This window comes from Molossus molossus, unplaced genomic scaffold, assembly GCF_014108415.1.
Source record: "Molossus molossus isolate mMolMol1 unplaced genomic scaffold, mMolMol1.p scaffold_m16_p_7, whole genome shotgun sequence".
NCBI lineage: Eukaryota > Metazoa > Chordata > Mammalia > Chiroptera > Molossidae > Molossus > Molossus molossus.
In genome coordinates this window covers 23,515,428-23,527,998 of record NW_023425401.1, presented here as the reverse complement: position 1 = coordinate 23,527,998, position 12,571 = coordinate 23,515,428, and the positions used below count along the sequence as shown (strand labels likewise).

The 12,571-nt window shown below is 36.5% G+C and overlaps 1 protein-coding gene across 5 annotated transcripts in view; it reads right to left on the bottom strand.

Moving 5' to 3' along the window:
- Window positions 1–12,571, bottom strand: part of DGKB (diacylglycerol kinase beta) — a 589,512-nt gene that overhangs the window by 472,400 nt on the left and 104,541 nt on the right. For all 5 annotated transcript variants that reach the window (XM_036246648.1, XM_036246646.1, XM_036246647.1 and 2 more), the window contains 2 exons: window positions 4,308–4,357; window positions 1,116–1,190 (listed from right to left, as the gene is read on the bottom strand). In XM_036246648.1, coding sequence (XP_036102541.1) covers window positions 1,116–1,190; window positions 4,308–4,357 — 125 coding nt within the window. The remainder of the gene's footprint in view (window positions 1–1,115; window positions 1,191–4,307; window positions 4,358–12,571) is intronic.

Here is a 12,571-nt window from a genome sequence, read left to right as displayed (position 1 = left end):
ATTAAAAACAAGTTTTCATGTTCTTATGAGCATTGTTAGATACAATTCCTATAAATAATTTGATTAAAATCCTAGCTCTAACTTTAACTAGCTGAAGAGCTTTGGACAAGTAACTTTAACATTCATGATCTCAATTTCCTCATCTGAACAATGGCTAGAATAGGAGTACCCACCTCAGCAGGTGGCAGACATTAAATAACATATATAAAAGATACTTCAATACATTGTGCACAGTAAGCTATCACCATCATTATCTTTTTTCATTTTTGTAAGTAATTTTTTTATTAATTTTTTGGAGAGAGAGAAAAGGAGAGAGAGAAAGAAACATCGATGAGAGAAAAACATCCATCAGCGGCCTCCTGCACGCCCCTGACTGGGGATCGAGCCCACAACCTGGGCATATGCCCTGACGAGGAATCGAACTGGGAACCTCTCAGTTCATGAGACAATGCTTAATCCACTGAGCCACACTGGCCAGGCTTCTTTTTTCATTAAAAATATATATATATATATATATATATATATATATATATATATATATATATATATATATTTTACTACTTGTTAGAGAGAGAGAGGATGGGAGAGGGAGAGAAACATCAGCCGGCTGCCTCCTGCACTCCGCCCTACTGGGCATTGAGCCTACAACCTGGGCATCAAACTGGCAACCTTTCTGTGCAGAGGATGCTGCTCCTCAACTGAGCCACACAGGCCAGGCCTTCACCTTCTCAACCATCTTCATCCTCTTCTAGAACACCTCCTTTACCGATTTCCAGACAGGACAGGCATGGAGATGAACAGCATACACCATGTGACGCTCTGTGGCATGCATGCCGGAGGCAGTGTTCATCAGCAGCTTCTGCTCATTGACACATATGTAAGATCACTATTCACGTGAACTTCCATAAGGAAGAAAAGCAAAAGTCTCTGCTGTTTTCAGAACATCCCATATATCCTTCCTCGATCAGGATCCACTTTGGCTACTGATTAGAAATAATATCTTAGAGTTATTAAAAAAAAATCAAATGACAGTAGAGTATTAGGGTTCCAAAAAAGACAAAAGAGAAAGGCGTCTTCTAGAATTTAGCCAAGAGTTCGGTCATCCCTATACCTACTGGATTGAGTTCGGTGACGTCCCATTCAAGGTACTCTGCGACATGCATCATCTGGCTGATGATATTTTCTAGTTCCTGGAACAGAGAGGGGCAGGGAGAGACCGTCAGTGCAAAGTCTTCATCAACTCTTTAACGTCAACTTACAGGAGCCGTTGGCTCAACATGTAGCCCCCAAACTAAAAGAATTATATTATGAATAATATATATATATACACACACACATAAAAGAAGAGCCTCGATATAAATTCATTTTGTACTTTGTCTGGAGCTCTTCACCAGGAGAGGGCACAACTATGCAAAGAAAGAGTTTCTTCTACTAAACATTTTTAACAAGGGTTTCTTTGGAAAGGAGTATCTGATGACAGTGAGAACGTATGTATTTTCACAAGATGTGATTTTTCAGTCACTGAATATCTTGACTTTTTGGCTTGAAAGCAGGTGTTGAAGGAAGTGTCTGAGGCAACGAGAGGTCTACTTTTTATCCTGATACGCTGAGAACGCAGACTGATGGTTCTAGCCATTTATTAGGAGAATCTGTTCTGCTAGAGGAGACTTCAGGGAGGCTATGGATGTGTAGAGTTTATTTTATGAGGAGATAGAACTTTAGTTTGAATTTTCACATTTTTCTATTCAAATGTCCACTTTTTGAAGAACTGCTAACAAATACATATGGCTTTGCTAAATAAATCCAATTTTTTTTTCATATACATTTATTTATGTTTTAATTTATTCCCATCTCCAGAAAAGATTAAAGGTACATTGTAAATGCTAGCAATTTTCAATGTAGTCAATGACATAATTTTTTTAAATGGTGTTATAAAGTATAATTTAAAATGTAAGTATAAAAGAATAAGGTTTGAAAGTACATTAACCAAAGATTATTCTACACAAAACTCTGATCTAATATATGAGGCTAATATTCATAGAATCAGGACAGAAATGTGGTAGAGAGGTTTTCTTTGGGGAATCACAAGTCCCTATGATAAAAACTACACTCTCTGCAGAAAAGATATAGTTATGAAAATGTTACTTATGTAATAAAGGTTGCCCCCAAAACAATATAAATATAAGCTTTTATTTACTACAGACAAGGAAAAGTTTAAACACAAATCCTTGGAATTATAGGCTAGAATTTGTGTGTGTGTGTGATTATCTTTCACTTACAATATATTTGCTATATATGCCTGAATGGTTTGGAAAGGTTAAAGTCCCTTTGGATATGTTTTTAGGAATAAAAACTATTTTTGGTGGACTGTTATGGGGGTTTGTGACATTATTAAAGTCAATTAACCTCTCTTAGACTCAATTTCTTAAACGGTAATAATATTATTTTTAATACTCTAATCTTACTTAGTTTGTAGAATTGCTGCAAAGATTAAACATGCTGTTATATAAATGTATTTATCTTGTCTGCAAGTGATCAATAAACATTAGCTAGTATTATTAGACATAGTGGCCATTTTTCAAAATATCAATTTTTCTGTTTTGCCATCAATATGTCAACTGCTACACCTTTAAATTTCTAAAACAAATGACATCGCAAGGTGTAATTTCATCCTGATATACAAGGAAATATACAGGGACAGTAAATTTTGCGGAAAAAATGCCATAGAAATTAAATCCAGACCTTTAAGTGCACAAGAACAAACAAAAACAAAACAATAAACCTATTTTAATCATAAACAAATGTATTTATCCTCAACTCATTGTTTGATTTTGTAAATAAAGTCACAAATATTGCTGGTAGCTTGCTATATATAAACAAAAAAAATGGCAGGGATCAAAAAAAGCATTTGATTAAATTTCCAAATCAGCTGCCAGCCCACGGCTAAAAACCTAGTAAAGAAACATCCTTATGATTTCATTAAAAAGAAACATTAAATAAAATAAATCTGCAGTAAAAATGTAATTTGCATTAGTGTAGTCAGAAGTGCTACAATAAGCGTATTGAAATAACTTGGGGAAAAAAATCAAAACTCCGAGCTGTGAAATGCCACCAGAAAAGGAGCAAGTATATAATGTAGCTTAATATTCCCAAATAGAAAATTGAACACCATTAGGCAAATAAAAGTGATAGCATCTGGATAAACAGAGAGAATTAACCCTAAGAAATTTTGCAGTTGTAACACCAAATCAGACTGTTCGTTTCCTAGAGTGGAATCGTGTATTTTCATCACTCTCTGGAGAAGCTAAGGCACCACTATCCTTCTGAGTGTTGCAGAACTAGGTCTCCAACTCCACCGCTTCGCTTGTAAAGTCTGTTGGACGGTCACTGGATGATGAGAGACACTCATTATCACAAACAATGTTTCTTTTAATCTGTATTAACTATATCAAAACATTAATTTTTTTGAGGTACTTGTGCACTTTAAAAGTTCCATAACCTGACACTTATTCTTTCATTAATATTATTACTTTTCCTTTATACAACAGAAAATAACATAGTATGAAAGATATGTTATCAGCAAATATTAAATATATTATTGGATGGAACCTGAGATAGATATACATATGAGGTCCTGATTTTTACAGTAGAACTGAGTGTAATTTCTCTTCTGGAAACTACTAATGAATTGCATAAATTACAAATAAAATAAACATTTAATTATTTCTTTCCATCAAATCATACATAGATGGTACTTTTGTTCTATTGCTTTCTATATAAAAAACTAGAGAGTATGCAAGTTGCATTTGAAATTGAATGAGACACTTTTAAAAGGGAAGTTTGTCAAAGCAATGTGCAAATACATTTAGCTATTTCGCCAGCATAAATAATTAAGAATATTTTTTAAAAGTGGGAAAATACTACAATGATTAAATTGACTTTATAATTCCTTTAAATTCTACTTGTATTCTCAGGATTTTTGAAAGTGTCAAATCTCACTGTTTTTTTTCCAAATCAATGGTGCTCAACTTTCTCATGTTTTATTCAAATAAGATGAGTCTTTTTTCATTTTTCAGTGCATAAAATGTCATTTTTCTGTAGTAAAATTACTCAATAGAACAATTGTAATCCTAACAGTCTTCTCAGACCCTCTCTTTCAAAAAGTCAGATGATCAAAATGCTGTGTAAGTACATGGGGATTATATTAAGTGTGTCTCCTGTGGTAATAGCTATAAATTTATTCATTGCATTCTTTTCAGAACAAACTACTTCACAAACGTCACAGAATATTTGAAGGAAACAGTTACCGAGCTGTCCAGGGAGCCATTGCCGTCCGTGTCGTAGAGGCGAAACATAACTAGAAACAGAAGAGGTGTTGAAAAAAGACAGGATAGACGAATAAGCTCAATGTTATTATAAGGCATAGTCTTCAAAAATGTACTTGAAAACAAATACTAACTCCCAGCCTTACGCAAAGCAATCCATTTGTGAGATCATTTCTCAAGCTAAATTGAAAATGAATAAATCAGTTAACAAAAATACTGGCTTTCGGATAGAATGTCCACCAATTTTTGTTATATATCTAGAAAACATCAGTATTTGTTCAAAATTTTTATTACAAGATCATTAGCTGGAAACTCAAGAAGAACAGAAGAGAAGGAATTTAGACATTCCGACTCTGGATATTAAATGGCACAATGGATAATAAGAAGCAACTCATTCGGAGGACTGGAAATCAATTATAATTTGGGAATCTAGCAGCCTCTATTATGTAAGCTGACGTGAGCTTTCTCAAACACAGTCTTCCTCTCTGTGAAAAGAGAATAATCACCCTGCCATCAGACACATGCTTGCTGTGAAGTTAAGTAAGTGATACACACAGATGCCTATCAACAGCCGTAAGTCACTACACAGAAATAAGCCACTGCTCTGATTCATCCCCAAGCAACGTGTGGGGAAAACCAAGATTAATGCAAAATAAGGGGGTTTTTCTGATGGAGGATGACAAGGCATAAAATGCATTATCATCCTGGCCACAAGGGTGTGTTGAAATCTGAGACGTAGTTTTATAGTGTAACCACTCTTTGAACTAATCAAGTATGAAAAAGGGGAGTGTGGGCTTGGCGGTAGTGACCCCAGGAAAGCAGGATGTCAGAGTCCACGACTGGCCTCCGGATCCCCCTGTATAATCCACACGCCATCAGGGGACCACGAACAGGCTGCATGTGCCGTGTTGACATCAACTAAAAAGAATGGCGCAGCTGTACAAACACAAGTGGAAGTGAGGGTTTGTGTTGGGTTGGTATAATGTCCTAGAGAAGCTTGATGCCTGAGGACTATAATATTAAATCATGATATTGATAACGAGGAGGCATGTTTGTACAATGACCTTGAGCATGTATTTGTAACTAATTTTCTTTTTTTTTTTTTGGTATTTAAAAGCCTTATTAGGTCTCACAAATTCTAAGAGATGGTTATTTATAAGACGCAAACTAGTCTGTGCATCATTAAAAGGAAAAAATGTTGTTGAACTATCATCGTTCTATTTATGGCAAAATGCAAACAGTCTTTAAAGATGTTAAAATGCAAGGGGAAAATGTGCATTTATTGAATTAAGAGAAATAATGGGCTGGCTAAAAGACATAATTATCTTTATTTGCAAACCATGGTGGTTGTTCTCTGTCAGATACTCAATAAGAGAACACAATTCAGAAAGGAAAAAACAACAACAACAAAAAAACACCCAATCGCCATGTGGATATTAAACATTTCCAGATTTCCCAGTACAGAAGAAAATGGTAAAAATATTTTTGTAATTGGCAAGATTTCACACACCACTCAGAGATGGGTTAATTACTAGGACCAAGTCAAGAATGTAGAAAAGCCTAACTATGTTTAGAATGAAAGACATGCAACTCTGCTAATTCTTCCTGGCGTCAATGGCTGCTAAACCCTTCCATACAGCTCAGATATATGGAACCCCTGTGCCTGTTGCTTAACCTTGTTGGACACATGAGCTCAAAGACATACACACAAACAGGATGAGCGTGTGGGTAACCATCATTCATTTCAACAGCATCGGAAACTTCTTGCTATGCCCTCAAAGCCACATCTTACAAAGCACCATCAGGCTGAAACGCCAGATACCTTTTCTTCATTAGCTTAGATTGAAGATAGAATTTACACATGACCTAAGCTCTACCAATCAGAAGCACAAGCCCAGATGATCATTCGGATGCTAGCGACCCAAGAAAAAAGAAGCTGCTGAGAATCCTTTCTGGTGATGGGGGTCAGCAGCATCAGTAGCAGAGACTGAAGGGAGAGCAGCCAGGGTCCTGGAGGGGTCAGAGGTGTTGTCATTGCAAGGTCTCTGCCCAGACAGGCAGCAATGGATATTTTCCATAGTCCAGTTTATACTTAATCTGGTCATTGTTCCTAGAGAAGTAGCCTCCAAATCTAGTTGTCTGCCTCTCCTGATGATTTAATATGTTCCTTAATATCATTTAAAAGATGATAACCTGCTTTATTACGCATAAATTTAATTAAAAACTAATCTGTTTCTCTGTCTTCCTCCGTGATACTATGAACTAAAAGTTGGTTTTAAAAATAAACATATCATTTAAGTATTACATTTATAGAGAAATATAACATTTAATAAATTATCAAAGTGAATGCATCAATGTAACTAATTGTTCAACTCAAGGAACAGAATACTACTAACACAGCAGAAATCCTCTCATGCTCCCCATCATTATTTCTTCCCCCCTTTACAAAGTTCACCACTATCTTGGACTTCTACATACATTGTTTTTATTTTAGCATCACTTACTAAATGCTCTGTTTCTGATCTTGATCTGTATTGCTGTGTGTAGCATTAACTCATTCATTTTCTTTTCTACCTATTAATCCAATGTATAAAAGCATCACAGTATCCATGCTAAACTTAAGAGATATTCAGATTGTCTCCAGTTTGCTATTTCTAGTAAGGCTGGTGCTATTTCAAAAAATTCTGCTATTAACCTACTTGTAAATGGCATTTATGTTTAGATAAACATTTGCCAGTGGGTGACAAACCAGTAAAAGGAAAGCCTGGGTCATAGGATTTTCAAATATTTACTTTAGCAATATTGCCAAACATTTCACAAGTGAATTGACCCAACTATATTCTGTTTTCCAGAAAGGCTTGAACTTTCTCGGGATATTGCAGACTCTCACTGTTCCAGTTCTAGCCAGTCTGGCTGCAATTACATGAGAGACCTATGGTCAGAACAGCCCAATTAAGCCTTTCCCAGACATAAAAACGAGAGATAATAAAATGAATTCTGTTGTCTTAAACCACTGAGCTTTGGTGGTAATATGTTAAGGTAGACAAAGGAACAGTATAAATATCCAAGCATGAAGTGCTATTACTGGAAAGATCACCTTGACTTGCTCGGTGATGCAGCACCGTCATAATCAATGTGTCCATGTAAGTTTGGGTCAGTTTCTAGATTCCCCATTTTGCTCCACTGATTTATCTATCCTTGCATCAAGAGTGCACTGTCTTAGTTACTGGGGCTTTTAAAAAATTATCTTGATATGCAATGAAACATACCCTCTGACTTTGTTCAGCTTCAGCTTTCTTTTAGAAATTGACATGCAGATTTCAAAATTTATATCAAAATAAAAAAAGACTAAGAATGCCCAAAACAACCTTAAAAAGGGAGAACAAATTTAGAAGATTTACATTACCTGACCTATTTGTTGTTAAAAAATCAAGGGTAATCAAGATGATGAAGTTGTAGCTAAAGAATAGACAAAACAATGGGAGAATGCAGGTGGGGTAGGGGTAGGGGGAGGGGCATAAATAGTGATGATGGAAGAAATTAACTAATGGGAGAAAATAGAGTCCAGATGTAGAGCCATATGCATATGGTGAACAAAATACCAAAACAGTTCAAAGAGATAAGAAAAGTCTTCGGAAAATGACGATGGAACAACTACATGGATATCAACTTTTAAAAATATTAACTCTAATTTTCTTAAATATGTTTTTATTGATTTTTTAGAGAGAGAGTAAAGGAGAGAGAGAGAGAAAAAAAAACATCAATGAGAGAGAGAAACATCTATTGGTTGCCTCCTGCATGCCCCCTACTGGGGATCGAGCCCACAACCTGGGCATGTGTCCTGACCAGGAATTGAACCAGGACCTCTCAGTCCATGGGACAATGCTCAATCCATTGAGCCACACCGGCTGGGCTGAACTTTAATTTTAACAGTAAAGCTAGGTGATAAAACTTCTAGAAGAAAATATAGGAAAATACTTCACAACCTTAACCATCCAACATGAACCATCAATGACAAATAATAATAATAGGCAAATTAAACTTTATCATAGTTAGAATTTCTGTTCATCAAAAAAGAAATAAAGAAAAAGAATGATAAAATTAAGACTTGAAAAGTTTCTGGAGCACATATATGTGACACAGAACTTGTTTCAGAATACATGAACAAATCTCAAATCTCAGTAATAAAATGACCAACAACCTAATTGAGAAAGAGGCAAAAAAACACAAAAAAAACTGAGAAGATACTTCAAAACAGGAAGATATATGAATGGCCAATCAGAACAAAGCATTAAATATCATCAATCACAAAAAAAGGAAATGTAAACCACAACTAGAAACCACTGCATTAAAAAGAATCTGGGCCCTGGCTGGTTTGGCTCAGTGGTTAGAGCATCGGCCTGCGGTCCAGAGAGACCCGGGTTCGGTTCCCGCTAAGGGCACGTACCTCGGTTGCAGTTTGTCCCCGGCCCTGGTTGGTCGTGCGGGTGGCAGCCACTCGATGTGTCCCTTTCATGTCGATGTTTCTCTCTCTCTCTCTCTCTGTTCCTCTCTCTTCCTCCCGTTCTATCTGAACAGAAAAATGTCCTCGGGTGAGGATAAAAAAAAAAAAAAAAAAAGAATCTGGAATTCGAGTTTTCCTGCCAAGACCAATCTATAAAACTGCTCAGCTGCTCAGCCTCTCAGCTGTAATTGTAAGAAATTACAATTTAAAAAGTGTCAAAGCCAGCCTCCCCATCCCAGAAATTTGACCCACAAACCCAGCTTGTCTTGATAATTTACTGAAATTTTCAGATATTTAAACAAACAAAAAAAAGCTTAGTCCCAATTTTCTAATTGTTTCCAGTAAGAAATCTGGTCTAAAAAACACTATTTCACTATTGTCTAAATGAGAAGACCTAATATACTTTACATAATTAATTTCTAAACACATTAACAGGAGTTAATAGTTGTCTATGCATTATAACTAATTCATGAAGAAAGAAAATTGGAGAACTTTACTTCTTAGTCACTAAAATAGCAATAATAAAAATACATAGCCCTGGGCGGTTTTGCTCAGTGGTTAGAGCATCGTCCTGCGGTCCAGAGAAACCCAGGTTTGGTTCCTGCTAAGGGCACACACCTCGGTTGCAGTTTGTCCCTGGCTCTGGCTAGGTCGTGTGGGGGGCAGCCACTCGATGTGTCCCTTTCACATCGATGTCTCTCTCTCTCTCTCTCTCTCTCTCCCCCTTTCTCTCCCTCTCACTCTATCTGAACAAAAAATGGAAAAATGTCCTCGGGTGAGGATAATAAAAAATAACATACATATATGTCTGGCTGGTATGGCTCAGTGGATTGTGCATCATCCCATGGACTGAGAGGTCCCAGTTCAATTCCTTATCAGGGCACATGCCCAGGTTGTGGGCTCTATCCCCAACAGGGGGCGTGCAGGAGGCAGCCAATAGATGTTTCTGTCTCATATTGATGTTTCTATCTCTCTCCCCCTTCTTCTCTAATAAAATCAATAAAAACATATTAAAAAAAATAATAACATACATATATTGAGCACTAAGGATCACATACTCTAAAGTTCACCAATTCTAAATGAAGGACAAACGTTTTCTTTGGTTCTGGATAAGAGAGAAAAATTCTAAGATTTTAATTTTCAGAGATAAGTCTACTCTATTCCAGTGGGGTCATGCAAAACCTGAAGTAGTCAACACACATGTTTACCTTGGCTTTCTACTGAAGGGCCACTGGAGTTAGGGGTTAAAGAGGCATACACCCACAGGCACAAAGACATTGTGAGAGGAGAAAACAACAGCCCGATTTTAAATAAAATACGTGGACTTAACCCTGGCCGGTTTGGCTCAGCGGTTAGAGCGTTGGCCTGCGGTCCTGAGAGACCCGGGTTCGGTTCCCGCTAAGGGCACGTACTTCGGTTGCAGTTTGTCCCTGGCCCTGGTTGGTCGTGCAGGTGGCAGCCACTCGATGTGTCCCTTTCACATCGATGTTTCTCTCACTCTCTCTCTCTTCCTCTCTCTCCCTCCCACTCTATCTGTACAAAAGTGGAAAAATATCCTCAGGTGAGGATAAAAAAAATAAATAAAAAATACGTGGACTTAGAACCCTGAAAAATATAAACTTAAGCTGGAGGTGCAGAGGAGGTAAGATTAGCACAGAAAGGGTAATAAGACGGAAAACGAACTGATAATCTTCATGGGAAGAATTCAGACCCTCAAATATTATGCCCCACACCTTGAACCCAAGGGTTGCCAGCTCTCTATCCCGACAGACGACTGCACCTTTGAGCTCTGTCACCGTCCAGCCACAGGAATTCTGAGCTCGGAGGATTTAGGAATTCTGATGTTAGGGGGTAGTGAAGCAAGGACAGGATAATTATGTGAACATCTGCACAAGTCCCCTTCCTCATATCAATGAGTCAGGCTTACACCTCAACCCCACCCACCTACCTAGCACCACCACCAGGGAGCCCTTCCAAAACAAAGTAATTTTTAAAAAAGCAAACAAAGAAACAAACAAAAAAAAAAGCAGAACAGACCAGGGAGGAATAAAAACGTTATGGAAAATAGAAGAAAGTTTGCTGCACGGAATAAGAATAGGAGCACATAAGGCTATGCTGAGAACAAACCGCACTCTGTGAGATTCAAAGTCCCTTAGAAAAAGTGTGTGCCAGGGAGTCATCATAGATGCAGAAGATGTCCCAGGTGTTGAGGGAACATATGAGAAAAGAAGATGGAAAATAGGAACATAAAATAAAAATAACTCAAAGTTCTGTCTCGGAGTTTCAACCTTCCAAAAATAGTGGTTTCAGAAAGACCAGATGAGTAAAATAAAGAAGGTAACTAGCAAAGAAAAGATTAAAGAACATACATTTCTTTTCTTTTCTTTTTTCTTGTTAATCCTCACCTGAGGATATTTTTCTATTAATTTATAGATAGAGTGGAAGAGAGGAATGAGGGGAGAAGAGAGAAACATCAATGTGAGAGAAACACATTGATTGGCTGCCTCCCTCACGACCTGACTGGGAACAGGGATCCAACACGCAACCCAGGTCCATGCCCTTGACGGGAAATTGAACCTACAATGCTCCGGTCTGCAGGTCGACGCTCTAACCATTGGGAAACCCAGCCAGGGCAAGAGCATACCTTTCAAAATAAAATGTACAGTGAATGAAGGATTTGGGAATTAATTAGCTATATAGAAATAGAAAAACTAATTAAATGAGAAAAAAAGGTAATTATTAACACTATGAAAAATAAAAATTGGTTTGGTAAGCGTACAGAACCTTAACCTTTTAAAATTATGTCTGAATAATATTGATAATAGCTATTATCAAACATTTTGATAAGACTATTTGTTCTTAGTATTTAAAAACAACGTTAGGCCTGGGTCAAGTGAATCGTTGAACAAATAGATCCTGTTTTAAAAATCAACATAATAAGGATATAGATTTTTTTGGTGCAAAAATAATTTAAGCCCCATATTAAACTTATTCTATCAACATGATAGCTTCCAAGGGTGGGCACCTGTTACAAAGTTAGAAGCTACTTTAACCTGCTTTCCTCCCTATTTTAATGCTCATGTAATTACATTTATATAGAATCACTTATGTGCCCACACATGAATTTGGTTAAAAGTTCAGAGCAATGGCACATTATATAAAATAAGGGTAATTCTTCATCTCAAGAATTTTTTTCTCTTCCAAAGATTTGCAGGTTTTTACCTACTTGTTCCTTGAATATCATTTTAATATAGTCTGTTTTTGTACATTGCATTATGTTATTGATATGAAAATAGTAAGATGGAATTTGTTATTAAACATTAGAAAATATATATTCTAAAAGCATTTAAGCTGGAATTTCTTTAATTCACAATTTTCTTTTATTACTTAATATATTTCAAGACCTACATAATTAACTTTAAAGGCAGAGCCAAAAAAAGTAGCTACTTAGAATTTGTGATATCTGAAGTAATGGAGTAATGCTTTCTTCTTTTTTTTACAAGAAAAACAACACTAAAAAACAGTGAAATAAAGCTTTTTTCAAAGTAAAAGAGCACTTATACATTAGGTAAGAAATTACAGGTTTTAGCCACAAATAGATCAGCTCTTGGTATAATTAACGTCCAGTGTCTTTGGGCTCGCTTCATTAACACTATAGGAGAGATGAGTACTTGCTCCCAATGGTCTCCTCAGTGTTAAATTTCAGTGATTCTGAAATTAATACTACACATAGTACAAACTA